General features: G+C 39.0%; 1 protein-coding gene and 2 long non-coding RNA genes across 4 annotated transcripts; 1 reads left to right on the top strand and 2 right to left on the bottom strand.

Moving 5' to 3' along the window:
* Positions 1-994: 994 nt before the first annotated feature.
* Positions 995-14,023, bottom strand: LOC143103468 (spermatogenesis-associated protein 20-like). The gene is made up of 5 exons (XM_076267252.1): positions 13,984-14,023; positions 13,530-13,736; positions 8,665-8,864; positions 7,992-8,072; positions 995-1,651 (listed from the first exon to the last, which is right to left on the bottom strand). Exons 1-5 carry the CDS (start codon positions 14,021-14,023, stop codon positions 1,481-1,483), a joined length of 699 nt encoding a protein of 232 aa, XP_076123367.1. The 3' UTR covers positions 995-1,480.
* Positions 14,024-15,583: 1,560 nt separating this feature from the next.
* Positions 15,584-18,034, bottom strand: LOC143103470 (uncharacterized). 2 transcript variants are annotated; one of them, XR_012982830.1, is made up of 4 exons: positions 17,950-18,034; positions 17,531-17,644; positions 16,114-16,321; positions 15,584-15,970 (listed from the first exon to the last, which is right to left on the bottom strand). It is a non-coding gene; the product is annotated as an uncharacterized LOC143103470 (long non-coding RNA). The 2 variants fall into 2 exon arrangements; XR_012982829.1 differs by lacking the exon at positions 17,950-18,034 and having other exon boundaries at positions 17,531-17,750.
* Positions 18,035-18,619: 585 nt separating this feature from the next.
* On the top strand, positions 18,620-21,400 carry LOC143103469 (uncharacterized). The gene is made up of 4 exons (XR_012982828.1): positions 18,620-18,731; positions 19,313-19,433; positions 20,056-20,322; positions 20,816-21,400. It is a non-coding gene; the product is annotated as an uncharacterized LOC143103469 (long non-coding RNA).
* Positions 21,401-22,692: the final 1,292 nt, after the last annotated feature.

A 22,692-nucleotide genomic window follows, 5' to 3' on the forward strand; every position in this document is an offset into this window, starting at 1 on the left:
ATGATTTTTATGTTTATTCTTCTGTCTTCTGCATCACATCCTCTTTGTCCTCTACACCACCATCTTTCCTTTGTCCTCCATCCCGTGGTGAGTGCACTCTTTGTTTTGTTCAGCACATTTGTTGTTCCTCCACGACCACTTCCTCTGTTAATCTCCCAGCCTCTCATCTTTTCCTGCTGCCCACGACTACTCATCACAGAGGGCTGGTGGGCTGCTACAGCTGGAGGCTGCTAAGCCTCTCTAGTGACCTTATTACAGAGGGAGCGGGAACAGGTAGCAAAGCAGACATGCAGACCTTTACTGTATACTGTAATGACCTCCTGGGGGACCAGGCATTTCCCAGAGCTTCAGATCCCTGAGGAAAACCATGGATGAGACAGGGCACGAGGACCAAGTTATTCTTCAACAGACATGAGGTCTGGTACAACTATGTTCAAAAAGCATATACAAAAGCAAATACTATGACAAAGCAGGAGCCACTGCCATGAAATATTAGGAAACGTTTTACTACTATTGTTATTATTATTATCAATTTATATCACTGCTTGGTTGAATTTCCTATTGTGAGGCACTCTTTAGAACATCAATTAACTGTCAGATATTTGCAAAACTCAGTGAGAACAAATATATGGACAACTGAAGTGAATTAAAAAATGAAACAGAATATTTGGCCATTTAGTCTAAAGGATATGAGCCAGCTGGTAGTTTGCACTCCAATCCAGCTGTCATCAACTTCAGTGTAACACTTAAATATATATTTCTATAGATTTTTAATGAACAAACAAGAGGAAATGACGTGGTTGTGATGTCGAGTATCAACACAATGCAAGTGTGGCAACAGTCAAGCAGAATAATGGACTCCACAGCATTTGGGTATCAAAAGTTAATGCACGTTCAAGGTGGTAATGTTATACCTCGAGGTACATTAACTTCTGGCATCCAAACGCCATGTTGGCTTTATACCACAAAATACAAAAAACACAAATAACTGAAGGTAACTACTCAAGATAACTTTATTTTACCTGAAGTGTGCCATACATTGTATTTCACATTTTACTTAATTCAAGATCAAGTGGATTCACTATCCATTTCTAATTTTCACAGTCTAAGTCTTGCACAGACCTTTTGATTCAGCTGACCAACCAGCCCCAGCTGGTCCCATGTGGCTTAGGTCCTCAGTGGTTTCGGACTATAAGGTGACTGAGACAAATGTTACTCCAAATTAATGAGTTAAGGTTAATTGGCTCTACCATACCTTACTGTAATGCCTGGCACTAACGAGTTCTTCACCCATTGTCTCCAGTGTCAACTCAACTTCCTCTGTAAAACAATCCAAGAGTAAGTATCTCTCATGATAGCTACGCTGGTTATATTTAAATTAGATGACTGACCTCTCCCTAAATGACCCAAAAGGGCCTTCTGACAGCATTAGTGGGTACTTAAGTTTGTGCGTATCGGAGTGCATATGTGACGGTGGGCATCATTCCAGCAACAGCCTGCGGAGTTCCTCTGGGCAGGTGACAGGCAGGGCGCAGGTAAAGTTCTGGCAGACAAAGGCTGTAGCTTTGCCCTCAAGTGGACGCAGTGAAGAGAGGACGGGCAGTCGCTGGTACAGAAACCCATCGGTGTCGCTATCTGTCACTAACAGGACCTGTGTTGACAGAAAAGGGACAAAGAAAGGAATAGTTAGAAGAGGACAGTGAGGAAAGTGGATTTGAAGACAGGACGGGATATGCCAAGAATCAGAGAGACCCAGAGAAAGAGAATCACTGCAACAGGGCTAGTTGAACACAATTAAACACTAGAGTGTGTCTTGGGGAATAAGTGGTGCAGAACTTCAATGGTGACACAAGCCAGTACACACTACACTACCACACAGTGGACCTGCAAAGCCATCAATGTCCATTGAAGTTAAAAGCTGATGTTCCTCTGCAAAATAAATGACATTGAGCATTTTATTACATTATCCCCTTTCAGGGGGAAATTAACCATCAACCTGATGCAATAAATCCCACGCAGTCTATGTCACACTATGAGAAATCCTGGTGATCCACACACTAGCAAGTTGATTATGGAGAGTACCAAAGGAATCATCAAGAGGCTTTTTACAGGTGTTTTGTCATTCATGTTTCATTACTGATGGGAACCCTCACATTTTAAATGCAATGCTAAAAGTGACAGGTCAGGATAACTGTTCATGTGTCAGAATAGCTCATTGATTGTGACAGGACAAGACTGTGGACTTCTGCATCACTGCGTGACTTGTGTCACCTGAGGCTACATTCTCCCAGATGTGAGGACATCACTGTGTTCTACTTCGAGAGCGCCAGCATACAGACAACCATGGCCAGCAGGCTAGCTGAGGTCACAATGGTGAGGTCTCTCCTCTCTAGTCTCAAAGGACCTAATAGGATAAAAAACATGCTGCTTCAATCACAGCAGTAGCTGGATTCCCCCTTTCCCCACTGTCAAGCTCACACTCGCTGTGTGTTGTCACTTCTCTATACAACAAACCATTTCACCTCAAAATTCCCATGAGTCGGTCTGTCTGGTCTCGCTCACTCTCTCGCGCGCACACAGACAGACAGACAGACAGACAGACAGACAGACAGACACAGACACACAGACACACACCTCCACATCTGCGCCCTGCTCAGCCTATCATCACACTTTCACACATGAATGTAAGCAGACATACAGGTAAGCAGACATACAGACAACTCCCCAAAACAAACACACACACAAAATTAGATTAGTTCAGGGAATTTTTAGAGACTCACTCACTCACTGAACTCAAGAAAACTTCCAGCGGTGAGCATTAGGTTGTCAGCATACTCCGGTGGCACACAGAGTCATTATTCACTCAATTATCTGGGTTGACTTTATTTGGGTCTGAGTGAAGAATGGGACATGTCAACATCATTGTGTTCCATAGCTATATTAATGGTTACATATGTAACCAGATCCTATGAGTCAGAGGCGGTGCTTTAAGCACAAAGTAACATAATTGACACAAGAAGCCTACATGTTGAATGGTCAAGCACAATCGTCAACATAGCCAAGGCAGCAGAAGCACCATTTAAAAAGAAATAAATAAAAATAATAATCATTATATAAATCATTCTATTTATACTTGCTTAACACAAAAACTGTACAAGGAGGCTGCAGAGGCTTAGTACTATCAGATAAGTAGTCATTCCTGATACCATGATCTTCTAATCTGTCAATAAACAATAATAGCCCTTCCTCTTTATTATTATTATTATTATTATTATTATTATTATTATTATTATCTCCTTGAATAAAAAACGGTTGAAAATGATGAAATAGCAATGCTATGAGTGCGTAGGCTAACATTACATTTTCCACTGTGGGGTAGGCTAACAGGTTAGGTGCATGCTCCCTGCAGCTTATTTCAGGAGCCTTTGCAATGCTACCGTTAAAATCCACAAATCCACTTAAAACAGCAACAATCAACCACCAACAAGCTTCCTCTTTTTATGTATGGAGGTTTACTAAAGGAGATCTTCGCAGACATAACTTAATTTTCCAACAGGGACAGGCATGGGTGGGGCAGCGTAGGAGTCGCTCTGCACACACACAAGGAAAATCTTTTGTAAATGAACGTCACACCATTTCCGTGAGACATACAAAAACATAGATGACAAACTCTCATGTGAAGTCAACCTCTGCCTTGTTCCTCTAGATATTTAGAACAAAATCTTCAGAACATTCTAACTGGTGTCTTTTGGGGATATAGTTGGCCCTCTTGGACCAAATGCATATTATACTGTAGTCTGGGGGGGGGGGGGAGAGGTGTATACATGATACTAAAATTGGTTGTTAAAACATACCACATAAACATAACAAATTGCACATAACAAAACTACCATGCTCCTGTAGTCACTGACTCATACCTACAAACACAATAGTGATTTGCTAAATGAAGATATTTCTAGATTTTAGGGATCACAGGCTGTAAAACAAACTAATAAATATGCATGCGACCAAACCAAAACCAAATTCTTACACAGCTCATTGCCTACAGTTAAACTAAGTGCCTATTACATAGAAACAGATGATACTGTAATTAGATGTAAATCAGAAAACATTTGGTTGTCTCTGTGTTTAATGTATCATGGAGAGTAGATACGGTCTCTCACCCCTCTTACTTTTATACACATTTTCACCAAATATTTTCAGAAAAAAGTGTTCAAAATACATCAAAAGGGGTGCACAATGCACTCCCTAATGTATCATGATTTCACACACAGACCACTATATCAACATGACACTGTATGAAGGAGGGAATTCTCACAATCCATTTGGCTCATGCATCATATAGAACTCTGAACTGAGGCTTTTTATTAGTGCATTCTAATTTAGGATTTTTCTACATGTTGGTACACAAAGACATACAGAAATATTTCAGACTTTACCATCTCATATGCTGCTGTTCTGTCTAATAAGGAAGAGAATCAGCTACAGCAGAAAATAAAGCTAAAAACGAATGCACTGTTACAAAGATGGAAACTCCTCATGAAATAAAATTGGGATGTTATTATTTCTATGCATATCATGAGTCTCTAAAGGGAATTTCCTTTATAGAATGTAATATGGTGAAAATGACCACCATAGTCCAGTGGTCAACACCTCTCTAATGCTGCTACCTATTTGTAAGTAGAGCTGCAAGGGCAAAATTAAAATATTATCAAATGCAAAATATATATTATTCTTATTAGTAGCAATATTAGTGGTAGAAGATGTAGGCTGTGCGTGATTTACAGTATATCTATACTTAACACATGCATATTTTAATTATCATAATAGCACATATATATTTCATAAGTTAAATGTTACATTTCTAGTGGTTGATTATCTTCAGTACTGAGACTGCATTAACCATCTTTGGGTTTTGGAAGTCGGTGTGCAACTAGGTTTCAGTACAGTACATGCCATTTTAACATGACAAAACATCTCGCAAATGTCAGGAAAGATCCAACACATCCTTGTTATCTGTGTCATGTGTTGTACATTTGAAAACATGTTCTATTTCAATCACCAAAAACATCAAATATAAAAGCCTGTGCAGACTGAATACCAATCCGCTGTAACTTTGAAAAGGTGAATTTCCACAATTTTCCATAATCTGATCACTACCAGACTCATGCAGTGCTCATTTTCCATTGTACTGAAACATGCTGCACTGAAACAAATACAAGTGAGAAAACTGCTTTTACTGTCCAGGTATAATAACATAATCATTATTCAGCAAATTCAGAGTGAAGATTTGTGATCTCCCACCATATTAAATACTCTTTCCAATCAAGACTGCAATACTGGCTGGCTCTTTCAATCATAGTAAAGGAAATTTCATTTTCATTTCAGCTGTCTGAGAAGCAAACATATTTCCTGCCTTCTTTCCCTACTCAATACAAATTTTTGCTGTCCCTTTTCATGGATTTGCTGTTTTTTCACCAAACCATGAGACACGACAGTTCACATTTCCCTGCGACAAGGAATATATACATACCACCTCATCAGGATCTACATTGGTTTCCTAAAAGAATAAAATTCAACATTTATGTCTTTAATTTATGCTTTTAAAAGATGAATATGCATGGGCAGAGAGATGCTGGTCCTTGGGTAGATACTAACTAGACAGCTATTAAGTGTTTTTTCCCTACAAAAATCCCTATGGTCATCATGCAAAATCCCAAGACCGCATGAACTAGATTCCCATAAGGTTTCTAATTCAACAGACCTCTAGGGAAGAGCTATGTGCTGTGTGGCTTTCCCTTTCACTTGATATACTATTGTGTCTCATTCCGGCATTACAGATGGGAAGGAGAAGTGTGAGGTTTCCTGCATAACTGCAAGAGAGGATGGACATCAAATAAGGCTAAATTAGCTAGTAGTTTGGTGCTTACATGAACATGTTTAGTCTAAATAAAGCTTGTATTACAATGGGTGAGAGTGTTGTTTAATCTGCATACTGATATTCTCTAGTAAAAAAGGATTGAAAACAGTTGAAAAATGGGGGAGTAGTCCCCTATGCATAATGAATGTAAAAGGCCATTTTCCCTTACACTATTACCTTTTGATACTACAACAAGGGATATAAATGTTAGATAGTTATTTAATGAGCCATTAAATGGAGTATCTGAAACTGTCACACCTCGGTCTGCCAGGAGATGCCGCCAGAAGGCTCAAGCCCCTGGAGATCACCCGGGGAGACCCTGTGACTGATCATGAGGCTCACCTGTGGCTCGTTTGGTGTGGCCTTCTTAAGTCCCTGTTGTCTGCTATTCTATGCTCAGTCAGGGTTTTCGCCCTCGTGGATGGTGGTTACTCTGCTCCTGTGGATTCTACGCCTGTGCTGCCTGCTACTGTGCTATCGACCCGGTCTGTAAGGATTACCTATTATTTGCCTTGGATTTGTGAACTACTGGCCCTCCTCCTGCATCTACTCTTGTGAATTGTACCGGGACTTCTGTTTCTTTGTTTATTCCTCTATTGGATGGATCTTCTGTGTGTTATGACTTTTTGACTGAAAGACTTCTCTGAAGTAAAGCCTGTGGGCTTCTGTTTAGTTTGTCAGACATTAAACTCTGTTGAAACCCGATCTCTGTGGTCTCTTGCAATTGTGCTCACCCAGTAGTATAACAGAAACCTTTTGTGTTAATAGCATACCCAAGACCGTAGTGAATCCCTCAAGTGAACAAACACAGTTTGAATGCAGCTGAATAAAAAGTAGATGTATTTTGGAACTACTGTCGAGGGCTCGCATAGTGTTATCCAGTCATCAATTTGTATTGACAACAATCTCTCTCATGCTGAGGTTAATCATTTTGTATTCTTTTAGAAAAACACATCCAACCAAGCCTATACTTAAGAGGGAAAATGCACAAAAATAAGCATAAGTGTATTATATATAGTACAAAAATCCGCCTTTGGTGCTTCCCTACCTTCTAGCTGCAGTGTATATCCTTAGCAATATGTTAGATATAGCATATTGGGTCTTGAAATATTCACAGGAATCCAAAGAAATTAAATAATCATGTTATTTTATCCAATATTAGTTGTGCAGATGTATAGTCCATCTTATACACACCAATTTAATTGAACTATAAATTGCAAAGATTTATATTTTTGTGTAATTATTCCATATTTAGTGTAGTCATTCCATATCAGAACCCCTGAAGTACAATTCAAATACAATCATGAAACCTCAAAGTGTTACCTTTCATTTGAGACCAAGATTATGCTTCTACACAAAGGGGTTCATAGGCAGTAAGCATTTGATTGTCAGTATGCATTTTGGATAACCAAAAGTCCTATGGGGAGTTTCCATAAGGCATTTTGCAAAACGCATGAGCATACAGTACCTAGGCAAATCATGGTCTAAAGTACTCATATTTCATTCTATATTGATCTACTTTTGCACACAGCTTCACAAGACCTGGTGTTAGGGCTCAGTTGTGTTTCTAAGTCATATCAAGTGACCTAGAGGGCTGAAATGTGGTCAGTTCAGAGATGCTTGTTATCCGACAGAAATAAAAAAACAATATTCTAACCTCTGAAGAAACTACAATGTCTCAGCTTTCCAAAGAGGTCAAGCATTTGATTATAGGCTAGACAAGGTGGGAACAGTGGCCTCTGAAGCAGGCGCTGTGCAATTTCAGGCAAAATCCTGAAATTGGTATTGAGGATGAAGCTGTTAATTCCATATATCGGGACACCTCTCTATAACTACAACTATAACTATATTTTTATCTTGATCAGCTGAGTACAGTACACATTTCACTCCATACCACAATTTTAGTCAAATGAATAAATCTTATGGATATGTATCCACAGTATGTGAATGAATTATACAAATCCAAATGTCAAAGATGCAAACAAGTATTAGAATGCTGCTGTTGGTGGCATCCAAGGCCTTCCTGTGCATTCTTACCATCAAAACGGAAAAGATTTCAGGAAAGACTTACTTTATGAGGCAGGAACAGGGTGTGGACACAGGCAATCAGGTTGGCGGTGTCCTCTGCTTCAGGCTGGCCACAGATAACGATCTGTTGAGAGAAAAAAGGAGTGGGTGAGGGTTGGAAAAAGGGGAGAGAGCGCGAAAGGGAACGAGAGGGGCAGTAGAGGGGGTCAAGGCTGCCTGTGTTCTGTGCTAATGAGGTGAGCAGGTGTGCTTTGGAAGCATCTGGCCTCCGTCTGGACCTTCAGCTTGTTATTCCCTCCTCCTACACTTGCGCCACCTCTGCAAGTGAACACTGATGTGTCATGACAGGATTTTTTTTCTCCTGTTATTCCCCGTTATTAACTTCACACTAGGTCTGGGGTGAAAAGGGAAATAAAGTTTGGAAAAGTAGTATTCTCATCGCTGAAACTTAATTTGAACTTCTGTCAGCTGCCACCCACTCAAGTCTCCATTCCATTTCCTGACATATGAATTGAAGTTCGACTCCGCTTCTCATGCTTATTTGGAATAATTGTACATCTCATTCAAAACTACAAATTACACAGGTAACATTCACAAATAATTGGCCATATTCAGTATAGTCTTGTGACTTTCAGCTACATTAAAATAGTGAGACAAGATACAAATCAATCAACTCAATTTCTAAAGGAGAGAGCCTTGAGGCAAAAGACAAATACCTGCTTCAGGGAGTAGTGCAGAGCCATGAGGCCCCGCACCATTTCTGGCAGGGCAATAGGCACTCTCACCAGCCTATCAGAGAAGGCTGCCAACAGTTTCTGGCAGCGCTCCATCCACTCCTGCTTGCCCGTGAGGTGAGAGAGGCGGAGCAGATTCCGAGCTGACACAGAGTTGGCGCTGGGCTCTGCTCCATCCTGATCTGAAAACAGCACAGAACATTCTCAAACAGAGTAACTGATTTTACAAACTACTACAAAGATTGATTACACCAACACTTCTCACTGGTGCAGGAGTAAGCTCCCCACATTTAAGCAGTTTACGGGCTGGCTTGAAATCAACATGTTGTTTCTGAAACAGGCTTAAGTGATGGGAGACAGTGGCTTTATCTACTGTCCAGTGAGAGACGGCACGGAGTGTTGTGTACCTGCTGACCTCATATTATATGAATAGTAGGAGGTGTGGGAGATCCTTAGGCAACTAAGCAAACATACAGGGAAAAATTGCTGGTTGTTTGAGTTTTCACATGAAAGATTCTGTATTGATCCACATTTATTACAAGAGTGCAAAAGGACTTTGGCCTAGCCTGGATGCCAGCTGAACTTAGCCCCGCCAACAACATTTGAGGTCGGGAAGTTCAGTCTGGACTTGTTCCATTGTAGAGCAACTATGCCCGAACCAGAGCTGTTTGGACCAATCAAATTGGGCTTTGTACGATGATGGACAAATGAGCAACAGTGCCTCGTCTATCACATCATCTGAGCACGCTTAGGTTGATTGTGTTTGCAACAAAAACTCTGTGGCTAGAAGATCGACAGATGGCTTCTAAGACCCCACAGGAAAAATGCATATTATTTCCATGCGGTTTGGCCTTTCATTTACCGGTACACAAAAACGGAGGTTTTATCACTGAAAGATTATTTCTGAAAACTTCGGCCAAACTGGATATGTGGAAAAACTCTGGTTTCACTTTCATCAAGGGAAAACAGTGTATTTGCATTGTGGCATGTTGTTCTCTCCTTTGAAATCTCTGATTGGCAACCTGTTTGCTCGAGGGGTTTGCGACACCCTTCCCCAGCTGTTTTTAGCATTGATGTGAACGGAATTACCTGCTACGTATTTCGTTGTCTTAGATTTTGACAGAACAATAACTTTTAAAAAAGACCAGAAAACAATGTTAAAGGGATATTTCACCATTTGGGGAATTACTCATTTTTCACCTCCCCTTAAGTTAAACAACTGATTTTTACCTTTCTCCAGTTCAAAGGTAATTTTGTGAAGAAGAAGGATGATTCGGGTGCTCTTCCTACAGCTCATGTTAGGCTATTCTGTTGCTCTGACTGGTTAGGTCTATCCAATTGAGTGCAGAGGCATTTTCCCACCTGTATCGATTGAAACACGCTCTATAATCACGTCCCAATGGAGCAGCATCAGACTCAAATTCTGACTACAACGTCAGGCTAACTTTGCTCATAATGCAGCTGAAATGTAACAGAAGGCACAACATTTTAAGAGCATTCATACATTTCACATGGCACTAATTAGGGCAGCAGAATCCCAGCAGCCTTGCATCATTGTCAACCATGTCTCAACCATGTCTCATCATAACAACCCCTTTTCATGTTAGATACCTGTAAAAAGACTTTAATTTCTGGACTAGCAGGCACATATCACATCAGACTGGGGGGAACAGACTCCGAACACGAGTCAGTTAGTGTAAAACATTCCACAAAACTGATCATGTCGATTTCATTTTCATATGTTCTTGCTAGTAATGATTTTCACAAATCCCACTTTAAATTTACCAATTTATCAAAGGATGATGACCACCTGCATTACTGTATATGCAGTGACATATAACATTGTCACAAACACACAAGGCAAAAACAAACCTCAAGGAGATTTCATTCCAGGCTGGGTACACATTGTAGAAAGTCCACATATTTATACACATTCCCAGTAAGCCGTTTATCTCTTTCTTGTGGATGCCATGTTGTGAAAGCATGGCAGATGGAGGTTAAACACTACCGGCTCCAGGGACAGGGTGTAAAATCAGGGATGGCGTGGCACTGTGGAGGTGATTTGTCTTTGTGACAGGACAGAGGCTGGCCTCTGGTCTCTGCCTCTGTGTGGTAGCAGCAGTACAGCCCCTGATGTCTACACTCCCATGCCCAGCTCCACTAGAATGTCACAGTCACTTTCCCAGGATGAAAAATCCTTCGTATGTCTATCTTACTTAGTCAAACACGCTTGCAATGGTTTGCTTCTATATTCTCACCCCCCACATATCAATCCTGTGCCACTTTTATGGTGCCATCTGGCTTAGAGGTCAGTTCAATTTGTTGTGATTGCGTGAGTTTCAGCAGCACACCTGAACCAGGGAAACGCTATAATACCAACCCTGGCTTTCTAGACATGACTCGAGATGTTTATGATTGCCACGTTTCTTACAGGTACTTTTCATGACTGTAAAATACATTTAAAAAAATTCTGAAAGTTGAATCTGGTGTAAAGGTGGTAACAGTTGGATAAAGAGCCATTCACAAAAGAAATGAGAACTATAAAGTTAACTGTATATATAACAATATTAGCATTAATATTGTAATAGTTAATATGTGTGGACGTCATCATGCATATCAGCTAGAGTGATACTATTTTGTCATTATACTTATATCATAACACTTTACTTGGATAGTCCATAGGGTGACCACCGACCAGATTCTGAAAAGTGAGGACAAATGGGCCAAAATTCTAATAGGCCTTTTCGTGTGGGGGTTGGGCTGACAGTAAAAACATCAGCATGGGCTTTGTACACACCGTTAACAGCAGTAAACGGTTTGATAGTGATCAGAGGGGGAAATTACATAATGGCTTGAACACATTGCCTGCATTGCATGGTGTTTTGAAGTTTTGCATGCCTTTTAGGTACCTAGCTCACTAAATTTAATCCGACATAACAGAAGTGCTACTTTGAGATCACAAAAAATAACAAAGAAAAATGTTGATACACATAATCTGTCTGCTTGCTATTTTTCTCTGTCATTCATTTGTCTCCTGCTATAACAATGAAGAGCTTAGATGGGCTTTAATGGGAAAAAGGCTAGTCATTTGATCGCAAAAAAAAAAATCAAACACAATTGTGACATCCGGGAAGGACAGGTCTATAGGAGACCATCCAAGTAAGGTTTGACCAAAATACTGTATGTTTTGCTCTGGAGTAGTCTAGGTCATACCTTGTAACTGCTATAAACGTGAGTAAGTAAATAACCAGTCTAGACAGCAGAGCACCGTCTCCGATTTTGTTTAAACCTTGTGTATGTCATGAATGAGTCCCAAAACCAAGGCTTGTAAAATATTTCGGTAACACTTCACTTGACGGGTGAATTCATGTGATTGTTGGACTTTTATTTTAACAAGTTGTTGTCATTCTGTCTTCCACATTCATGAAAGGTTTGGTATGAATGTTGAGTCATGTCTCATGAAACAGTCATGAATGCTTTATGTGCAGTTTATGACAGCTGCTATGAATGTGTTATGAACTGACCCGTCAAGTAAAGTGTTACCAATATTTCTGTTCAAATCCATATTTTTTCAGCCCTAGATATTTATTTAGTTTTATAGCCTGAAAAGCACAATATATGGGAAGCAATATTTGGGGATTGATATTGTGAAAAGTATCATTCATAGCCAGACCAGACTTTGTAGGATGGAAGACAAACATGTTCTCAGAATGACAACCCTTAAAAATGTGTATGCCATTCTCACTGATTTCCTATAAGGCCCTAGATTTGGAAAATGTGCAAAAAGAATGACTTTTGGTATTGATCATTATTTTTCCTTTCAATACATAATATTTTATTAATGTTTTTCCAATATTTGAGTTCTCCACATATTTTCCACTATTTTCAGTCATGTTCAAAGGACTAAAATGGTATGTGGGATAGCTAATAGGCAGATACAAATCTATGTGGAAGTAGCTCAATGTATGAGCTTTAGTTGCCAATGTTGCACTATAGATAAATAGATAAGTCAAAATTATTGTTTTACCAATAATAAATTGATATTGAATACAAAATAAATTCAGCGTATTAATCCATGAATGAAACATGGTACAACATTGGCACCTTGCACACTAAATCATTACACTGAGCTATTCCTCTAACTACTCCACATACCATTTCAGTCCTATGAAATTAACCAAAAATGCAATCACACCTAGTTTGATCCTCAGTATCATAGTGTGCATTTATTGTGGAGACCTCAAATATTGGCACAGCATTAACCAACTTGCCTGTAAAGTTCCCGGGAACTGACCTAGCGAGACCTGGCGAGACTGCCACTGATCGTGCGTTTTCATGAGTTTTCGATCGTCATCTATTTCAGTTCTATTCATCATAGAGTATCTAAAATCGCACCTAAGGTGTGTTAGAGTGTCTATTTTCGTAATAAAAAAAAAGCTAAAAACACAATATTGAGTTTTTGGCACTCAACGCATGGGAACAAAAAACACAATATTGCGTTTTTGGCACTCAAAGTGTTAAATCAATGGGCATGCAGTACAAACTTTTAATGGTCAAGTCAACAAGTTTTTCTTCCATCCTACACAGTTTGGGCAGGAATAACACTTCGTCCAAATATGGCTTCCAAGATAAGGCATTTTTGAGAGTGTGAGAACGATGAATAATCAAGGATGAAAAATGCATAAAAAAATTTGAATTTAACACAATTATTTTATAGGTCTTAGTTTTGGGACCTAAACATTATGTCGACAAGCTTTGAGCAAAATCTGAGACGGTTCTGCAACCATTCTGCCTGATTTGACACAGAATAACCCAAATACTAAGGGCAACTTGAAGAGGAGATTTACCCTGCTTGAGTCTTAGAAGCACAGTGGGGTCACTTGGGTCACTGCAAAAGTAACCGCTGCCTTGGTCATCCCAGAACAGTTGGTCCTGCTTCTGCTGGAGTTCTTCTGCCCATTTAAGCCATTCCACTGCCTGTGTGGCCTCGAAGAGGTCCAGCAGTCCAGCCACCACATATGCATAGTCATCAAGGAAGCCTGCAATTGGCGAATCTCTGGTAGGAAAAATGGTGTGAGTATAGTGTCAGTGATTTTTTTATTTGTTCATTCATTTTAATATTTACCATTTTCTTTATCTGCATAAACAAAATGTTCTTTTAGCACATTAAATGAACTGCTTCAAGTTAAATAATCTAAATACTGTTTTGACCATATAAAGTCACAAGTCTGCCAGTAATAAGTGATAGCATCGCTACAAAGTTGGCTCAGAACTCTTTTCAACATATTACTAATCACTGACTCATGGGAACATGAAGAGACCTCTTCAGGGACCCCTTCATCCTAAGATTCCCCTCCCCTGGTTTGCAGAGTGCCCCTGAGGCCAGCTGAGTGTGGTGGGACTGATGGTGACAGAGCTACAGATAGGGGAGTGTTGGGGGCAGGCTAATGGAGGACAAGGTGGCAAGGTCAGAAGACCTGAAGCGATGACCTCAACAATCACTTCTCCCACTCCATCTTTTTGGAAGTTGACGGACCGTTGGAGACTTGAAAGCTGGGCAGCAGGGAGACCTGTTACGCTGGTCTCATGTCATCTGCAATAGGTGTTGCAGTCATTTAAATATCAGTATAGATGAGAAACAAGGCTTCTATCAGAGCGTTTGTTCCTTTGTTGAGATCATTCGTTGTTTATAATGTAATGTGAGTATTGGCTTGTGATATTAACATAGGGTTAATCTTGATTACCCACATGTTACTGAATTTATTATTCAAGACAAGGAAGACAAACTTCATGTATGTCACCACTTTAGCCCTGAGGCCTCAGTATAATTAGGATGGTGATTTACACACGCAGAAAAAAAAGATAATTATCTTTGCATATGGGAAAAGGCTATGGTAAGCGTTCTCATAGAACTGCTGCTGGTGCAAACGGGGTCAACAAATGAGAGGGGCTCTCAAAAATGAGGCCACGCTGACTATGGTCAATACTTTGTGGGGCTGCATGCTACAACCACTAATTACTGTTGTACAAGTGGGTGGTGGTAGCACTTTATAATAACCATCCGTTATAAATGGTTAATTGATGCTTTATTTTGCAACTATAATAAAATATTTAATCACTTAATAATCATAACTTAATCATTTGTAGATAACAATCAATGATTACTAAATACATAACTTACAAATACTTTATTATCAGCTTATGAAAAAATAAACAATTTATTTATATATAACATACTAAAAAATATCAGTTTAGTGATAGCTTGATTTCAATTTATTTTATATTAATAAGCTACATTATTATTGCAAATATCATATTATTAATAATGATATATTGAGTTATTGTTAATGATTATAATGTTGATCGTAGGCCTTTACATAGCCATATACACAACACCTATGGATATTACATAGGTTGATTAACTATTGAACTATAAATGATGTTCTATTGATAACAGTTAGTTAGAAAAACAATTACAAATTTGTTACAAATTTGTTTTTCAGATGGCTATGATAAAGTTGGGTCGTAGTCTTTTATTTGGTAGTAAATCATTTGTAAACTATCTAAAAATGTACATTTTATAATTAATTGATGGGAAATTATTGCATCAAACCTTTTTTTTAATGGCTATTATGAAGTTGCATCTTAGTCTTTTATATGTTAATAAACAATTTGTAAATTATCTAAAAATGTCAATCTCATAATCAATAACTGGAGTGCAAACCATCTATGAACATAATGTTTATTTGAAGTTTCACCAAAACGGTAAGTTATGAAAGTTGACAAAACAAATTTGATTATGGAAAACATCACATCAAAACAACTTCTATTTATATTTCTTGGCAATGTCATGGAGTAGGCGACCCAGTGAGCCATTGCGATGTTTTTTGGCTAGCCATTCATTCCACTCAATTAGTGTAAGGTGATCTGTTAACAAGTCCTCTGTCCGATTCCCCCTGCATCTTGAGATGATCTCCTTATAACTCCGCCAAGCCCTCTCGATGTGCTGAGTGTGGCAACCTGTATCTGCATTGACGAATGCTTGACTGTGGTTCACTGTGTAATGATCATACCCCAGTGCAGGCAGTACCTGGCGGTAGGCTCGCCATTCGTCACTTAAAACTGAAGTCCCTCTTCTAATATGGTGGACGATGAGAGGTACCAGCTCTTGTCTTGTCCTTTTTGGCACTAAACGTAGAATAGGTCGACGTCTTGAGTGCTTCACACCGAGCATCCCAAACACCCACTTTTTTCTTTTCCAGCCACCTGTTATCCGGCCACGTCCATACTGTCAAAAAAGCACACATGGATATTACAAATTATGTTTAAGCATTATTTTACTCTTTGGTAATAAAAATAGGAGAAAGAGGAAGATGATGAGGAATAACAAAAAGAAGAAAAATACATTATGTGTATTGTGTTTGCATTTACTTTTCTTTTGTGCCTGAAGTGGCTTTCATCTATCGCCACAAACTCTCTTCGACCTCCCAGCCTCTGTCCTCTCTTCCTTCGCATTCGTTCCACAGCCTCAACACAGACATTTCTCAAAAGTTTGGCCATTCTTGTCAGTGTTGCTGAACTTGCGGCAATGTCATCGGTTATCATGTCAACTTGTCTTAACCGTAGGCCTTGTGCAAACCTGATAATACACAATATTATAGTAATGGTGAAAATTTGCATAATAAACAGTGAGCAGACACCTAATTAGGACACATGAAATATGCATCAAGGAGAGAAAGAGGAAGGTAGAATGAGAGAGAAGTAAGACAAACAGAAAGAGTGAAAAGGGGAGAAAGTGAAGACATAGATAGATGTGGGTGGATGAATAGACATAGGTACATGGATAGATGATAGTCGGGTAGATATGGAAGAGAGTGCAGGTAACTAGATGGAAATATCTAGTACAGATAGATTATTGATAGAGACAGACTGGCAGACTCAATAGACCTCTGAAGTTTGCCTACAAAAAAGAACCAAAACGGCCATCTTTGCCCATATAAGGAGATCCGGTTGTTAATTGAAGCTAACTACCTATGGCAAGTTGCATTGCAAGTTAGCTCTGGGGTAGCAATAATCTAAGTGTGCCGCCTTCACGTACCGGAGATCACAGTATCCACTCGAAGGCAGAGGACAAAAGTGTGTTCAGGAAAACGTCTGCATTTCAGACTTTTTCATCCCCGCGAGAGTTTAAAAGATGCGATAATTTAAAATCCCCATGTTATTTTTTACCACAGGAAAAATCTTAGAATAGCCTACTTTATTTTTTTTTTAGATATGTGATCACATTTCACTTCACCTTGGCAAATGGTACGCTCTGAATGATTAAACATAATGATTCATGGTAACTTTTTACACCTGAATTTATAATTTAGCCTACTTGTCTATAGGCCTTTCTCACAAAACGACCGATGGCCCAAAAAGTCTTCAGAGCAGTGTACTCGAGCTTCCAATGTTTAAGGGCGCTACACACCAACCCAAAGTTAGCTGCCAGGTGCCGACGGCGATAGCTTTTGTGCCGATTCAACATGTGTAATCGGCAGAAAAGCTACCACCGCCGGCATCCATCAGTCGATATCGGGTTGGTGTGTAGCGCCTATAGGTGCAGGAACCGGAAGAGCCAGTCCCTGCTCTGAAGACTTTTTGGGCCATCGGTCGTTTTGTGAGAAAGGCCTATTGTGATCAGAATGTTCAAGATGAACTTAAAAGTGCCTAATTGTCCATCCAAAGGTTATACCAAAAGACTATCTGATATTTAAGCCTTGTTATGGGTATAGGCCCTGTTTAAGCAACATTAAAAACTAATTGGCCTACATATACCTACTGTTACTGTAGTAGTCTATGTCCATACCTGTATAAGAACCTCATCCAGCTGAAAAGGCACATCTTGGATTTGCTGAAGATTGTCTGGTGTCGGATGGATTTCCTGACTATGCCTTTGTGCTTGCCCCGACGTCGACATACCCTGTGGACAAAAAACACAAGCAATGAAATCAAACTTAAAGTTATTCGTTTGATCTCAATTCATAGTATCCTAGGCTTATACATGTTTCCCCCATAAATATAAATCGTATAGGCTTTTCAGATAATTAGAAATGAGTCTTCTAGCCTAGGCCGATATGCCTACATAGCCTGGTAGCCTACAAAATATAAAATGAGAAACAAAAATGCCAGTAGCCTAAGTATATAGAAAATATAAGTGGTTTTCATTCAAGATGTAGGCCTATCTATCTGTGATAAATATAACCTATGGATAAAAAGACAACTTACCATTCACATTTATCCACACCATGACACTTCTGTTCAATTTTCATTGTATGGTGGCAAAAGTTGCATTTGATCTTTTTTTTTTATCAGTCTTCTCCTCTACAACCATTTTATAAGCTTCTTTAAATTATTTTTACTTCTTCTTCCTTCAATTAGTTGCCGCAGCTCCCTTGCTAAACCAGGCATCTTGATTCCATAAGGAAATATGCTACTGTGTTCCAGTTTGCGCCAAAAAATACGCGCCAGAAGTGCATTGGTAGCTGTGAAGCCAGCAGCAATAGGGTGGGGGGAAACGTCATTATACAAATATAAGCATTGACTGATGATACTGTTTTGCCACAATGTTATCAGCCTTCATTTACCATTGTTGGTTTTCAATAGCATGCTATAAAGTATACAATTTACAAATTATAAATCAACATGGCAAGTTTCAAACCCAAAGAGAGGGATTTTAAACTCTTATTCTGAAGTCAATGAATTCAGGAAACTCCGGCTGAGGGTAGCTAATCTTTATTTTTTCGTTATGTTACCAAGTGGCTAGTGACAAGATCTCGAAGTAACGTGGAATTAAAAGAAGAAAATAAGCATAGCATTACATTTCATTGCCATTTATCTTAGACACGAAATGGCAAAAAGAAAAATTAGACCTTTTACAAGGTCAGGGAAGATCAGGAAACTAGATGGTGAAAAGAAATCGCCTGTAACCCTAATCGACGATGACGATGGCGTTGATGGACACGAAGGGAGTTCCAGCCAGATAGTGCTAAACTCAACTCAAACCGCCGGTAAGTTTCTTAACTTTCATTCTTATTAGCCTGTTATTAATGCATCCAACTTACTGTCTTAACAGTAGTTTCTAGCGTTAGCTTTTTCCCCCTAAAGTTTATAACAACTTGTCAAATGTGCATGGCTATCTTATCACATCTGGTGTAGCTAGCGTGAAAGCTTGTAGGATGTCTTGGAGCAGCTTAGCAGCTACACACAGGTCGTTAACACATTTTGAGAGCAGCACTCCGAGGGATGCAGATAGTTTTCGAGAGGCAAACATTTAAGAAATGCTTTTTAGCATATGTAGCCTACACTGTAAACATTCACAGTTGTTGAAGCCTATATGCCATCAAAGGGCAGAACTGACTACTAATTGTATTATGTGTAGTCTCTCAAAATCTTCAAATAGCCTATTATGTTTATTATTGTCATTAATTGTGGTTATACTGCCTGTATTTTGGTGAAAAACAGCATACTGCATGGTGAACAAATGTAGAGCAAACCATGAATGTAGTATTGATGTGCTTTTAAAACAGAAACATAGCATGCTCTACCTATTATTTATTTATTTTTTTCTTCCTTGCTTTCTGTCTTTCAGGAAACTCTATGTCTCCAACAGTATCAGAGCTCCTCCTTAAAGCTAAGGAGAGAGAGGGTGTCCTGATAAGGAAGAACAAGAAGCTGAAAAAGGAATTGCACTCTTCGCAAACAAGGGGCTGGTAAGTCAATACTTTATCTCAATATGACACTTAACAACAAACACCACTTGGATTAAAACATTTTAATATAGGGCTCTTCACAGTGTAAGTAGAACGCTCCATTCACGTTCGGCTGTCAATTCTTTATGCTAAGCATAATTGACCGCTGTCAAGGATAGTGGCCTTTTTGCCACTGATTCACTACAGACAGTTGTTCAGCTGCGTTCTAAAGAATGTTGTATTCAAGTTCAGTGAGTTTGGTGAAGTTTGTTTCTCATCATTTGCCAATGAAAACAGTAAAAAATACATTTAAAGACCCATCAGGTGAAGTGTCTTCTCTTATGTTGGTAGGTAGCCGTATAATAAGTGGGGTCCGGGTCGCTCTGTCGGGGCTTATTTTTTTGATAATGGCTGGCATTCTATACATTAACCCTTACACAGTAGAGCCCTTTGAAGACTCCATCGATAATATCAAATATCAAGTATAACTTTTTTTTCATGTTGTCACCATGTTGGTCTTGAGGATGGACACACATACACCTTTGTACCTGACAAAATGTACAGTATGTGAGTACTGAAGCTTCTCACTTAAACTTCACTTGATTAAACTTTCCCGTCCCCTTTCCTTATTGTTTCTTTTCAGACAAGATATGCCATACCACAACTTCTGACCACACCACTTCATCTGAGTCATCATCTGAGTCCTCTTCCACCAGTAATTCATCTTCCTCTTCTTCCTCCAATTCTTCATTGTCATCAGACGATGAAAGTCATAAGAAAAGGCGTTACAAAAAAAAGCATACAAGGAAAGACAAAAGGCATCGGAAGGAAAAGAAGTCGGCAAAAGCAAGGCATCGCAAAAAGCACAAGAAGGAACAGAAGTCCGCAAAACCTGAATGTGGACAAAGAGGTGAGTCATAAGGGAGGGCTCCTGTTTACAAAAACAATTACATTAATACACAGGATTAAAGTTAAAATCCCTTGTGCCAAAATCCAAGGTAAAAACACATTCAGAAGCCCCTACTCAAAATTAACTTTAAAAAGCACGCTACCCACAAATCCACCAACAAATGGTCACAAACACAAGACAAATGGCCCATCCAACAGCAGTATATAGTATGTGGCATGTCATTGGGGTTATCAAGTGGGCACCCTCATTCACCGATGTTTCGTTAAGTTAGGCCCACGACACCTCATGAAGGCTTAACAGTGAAACCAGCGTCCTGGAGACACTCCCCTCCATGCTGCCACCATATTACCACTTTGAAATATCCAATACCCAAAATACTCTTAACCAGCTTAGGCATGGTCAAGTTATGGGTGATGCATGTTAATGTCAACAATATTTTGTCTCATCTCACAGTCCAGTTAATCTCTATTTGTTTTATTTCTTACTGATGCAGCTTCCAGTCCAAAAGACATCGTTGCAAGGTACAAGAAGGTTCTGCGGGCTTACAACCGTGGAAAAAAACTTGGGGAAGCGTGTACCATTGCTGGTGTTACAGAGCTGACCGTTCGATCAAAAGCAGCTATCCCAGAGTTGGCTATAGCTTCACCAGAAAAATTTGAGGAGCTTTTGGCAGGCTACAACAAAAGAGGAAAAATTTCTGATTTTCTAAGTAAATGTGAAGACCTTATTGAGAATGATACACAGGTCAGAGCTGAGATAGCAAAACTCAAACATGAGGGCAATCTCATACCCTACATTAAGAGGGAGCCGAAGTAAGCCCCCCGCCAACAACCCTCTTATGTTTAAGCAGTGTTCATTCATGTTGTGTTCATGTTTACTGTCTGATTGTCTGAAGAGGCAGCAGAAGTAAGTGCCCCTCGCCCCACCACCCTGTTTTGTTTATGCTGTGGTGTTGCAATGAAGGATTGATAGCCTTTTAAGCTATTATGTTTTTTGTTTAATTTTTATTTGCTTATTGCCCTCCTCTGATGGATCAGAAGTTTTGATTTCAATAAATATCTCTTGATATTAAAGCCAATTGTGATGTGTGACAATGCTTTACAATGTGTTAAGCATCTGTAATTGCAGTGTATGTAAAGTGTTATTGTTTTCATTATCACTATTGTCATTTAACAATATTTGACTTTAATCGGCAAAGTCATAAGTTAAGTACAGAACTATGAACACCAGTTACAACTTCAATGTGTTTATACATTGTTTGCTCCAGGTATATCCCATCAGTTTGAAATACAGCATTTTTGGATCATTTACAAATTGTTCATTAAAATATAAGACTAAGATGTAACTTCATAATAGCCACCCAAAATTTTGTTTCATGCAGTCATTTTCCATCAATTGATTATAAGATTGACATTTTTAGATAATTTACAAATTGTTTATTAACATATAAAAGACTAAGATGCAACTTCATAATAGCCATTAAAAAAAAGGTTTGATGCAATCATTTACCATCAATTAATTATAAAAAGTACATTTTTAGATAGTTTACAAATGATTTACTACCAAATAAAAGACTACGACCCAACTTTATCATAGCCATCTGAAAAACAAATATTGTAATTGTTTTCTAACTAACTGTTAATCAATAGAACATCATTTATAGTTCAATAGTTAATCAACCTATGTAATATGCATAGGCGTTGTGTATATGGCTATGTAAAGGCCTACAATCAACATTATAATCATTAACAATAACTCAATATATCATTATTAATAATACGATATTTGCAATAATAATGTAGCTTATTAATATAAAATAAATTGAAATCAAGCTATCACTAAACGGATATTTTTTAGAGTAGAGTAGAGTAGAGTGAGAGAGTGAGTGAGGTAGAGTAGAGAGGTAGAGTAGAGTAGAGAGGTAGAGTAGAGAGGTAGAGTAGAGTAGAGAGGTAGAGTAGAGTAGAGTAGATTAGAGTGAGTGAGTCAGTGACGCCACTCTTGACCTACATAAATTCAAATATGCTTTATTGGCACGACACACCATATGATGCATTGCCAAAGCGTTCACAGTAATAATAATAAATATAGCCGCAAGCGGCAATGGCGGGCCCGAGCACCTGCGGGCCGCAACCCGTGACATGTCGGAATCCAACAAAGCACCGACCTGGTGCGTTTGTGAAATGTATATATTTGATGCGTGTGCTATTTGTTTTTGTATTTTATTTTATGCCATATTTACTCGCTTGGCCAGGTGGGGGCGTAATGCAAGGCAGGCCCATTGGGTGTCATCATAATCATAATATATATTAACCTGAGAAATTTCAGACCATTCATTTTAAGCAAAGAACATTTCTGATACACTTTTTG

This window comes from Alosa pseudoharengus, unplaced genomic scaffold (assembly GCF_046254945.1).
Source record: "Alosa pseudoharengus isolate Yale_2024_CS ecotype anadromous, Long Island Sound unplaced genomic scaffold, YU_APseudo_1.1 YU_APseudo_1.1_scf_43, whole genome shotgun sequence".
Classification (NCBI taxonomy): domain Eukaryota; kingdom Metazoa; phylum Chordata; class Actinopteri; order Clupeiformes; family Clupeidae; genus Alosa; species Alosa pseudoharengus.

Coding starts and splice junctions, on each gene's coding strand:
- LOC143103468 (XM_076267252.1), bottom strand. CDS start 14,023: ATGAAGGGGTCCCTGAAGAGGTCTCTTCATGTTCCCATGA. Junction 8,865..13,529: donor GCTTCTAAGACTCAAGCAGG/GTAAATCTCCTC, acceptor TGCTGTTTTCAG/ATCAGGATGGAGCAGAGCCC. Junction 8,073..8,664: donor TGCACTACTCCCTGAAGCAG/GTATTTGTCTTT, acceptor TTCTCTCAACAG/ATCGTTATCTGTGGCCAGCC.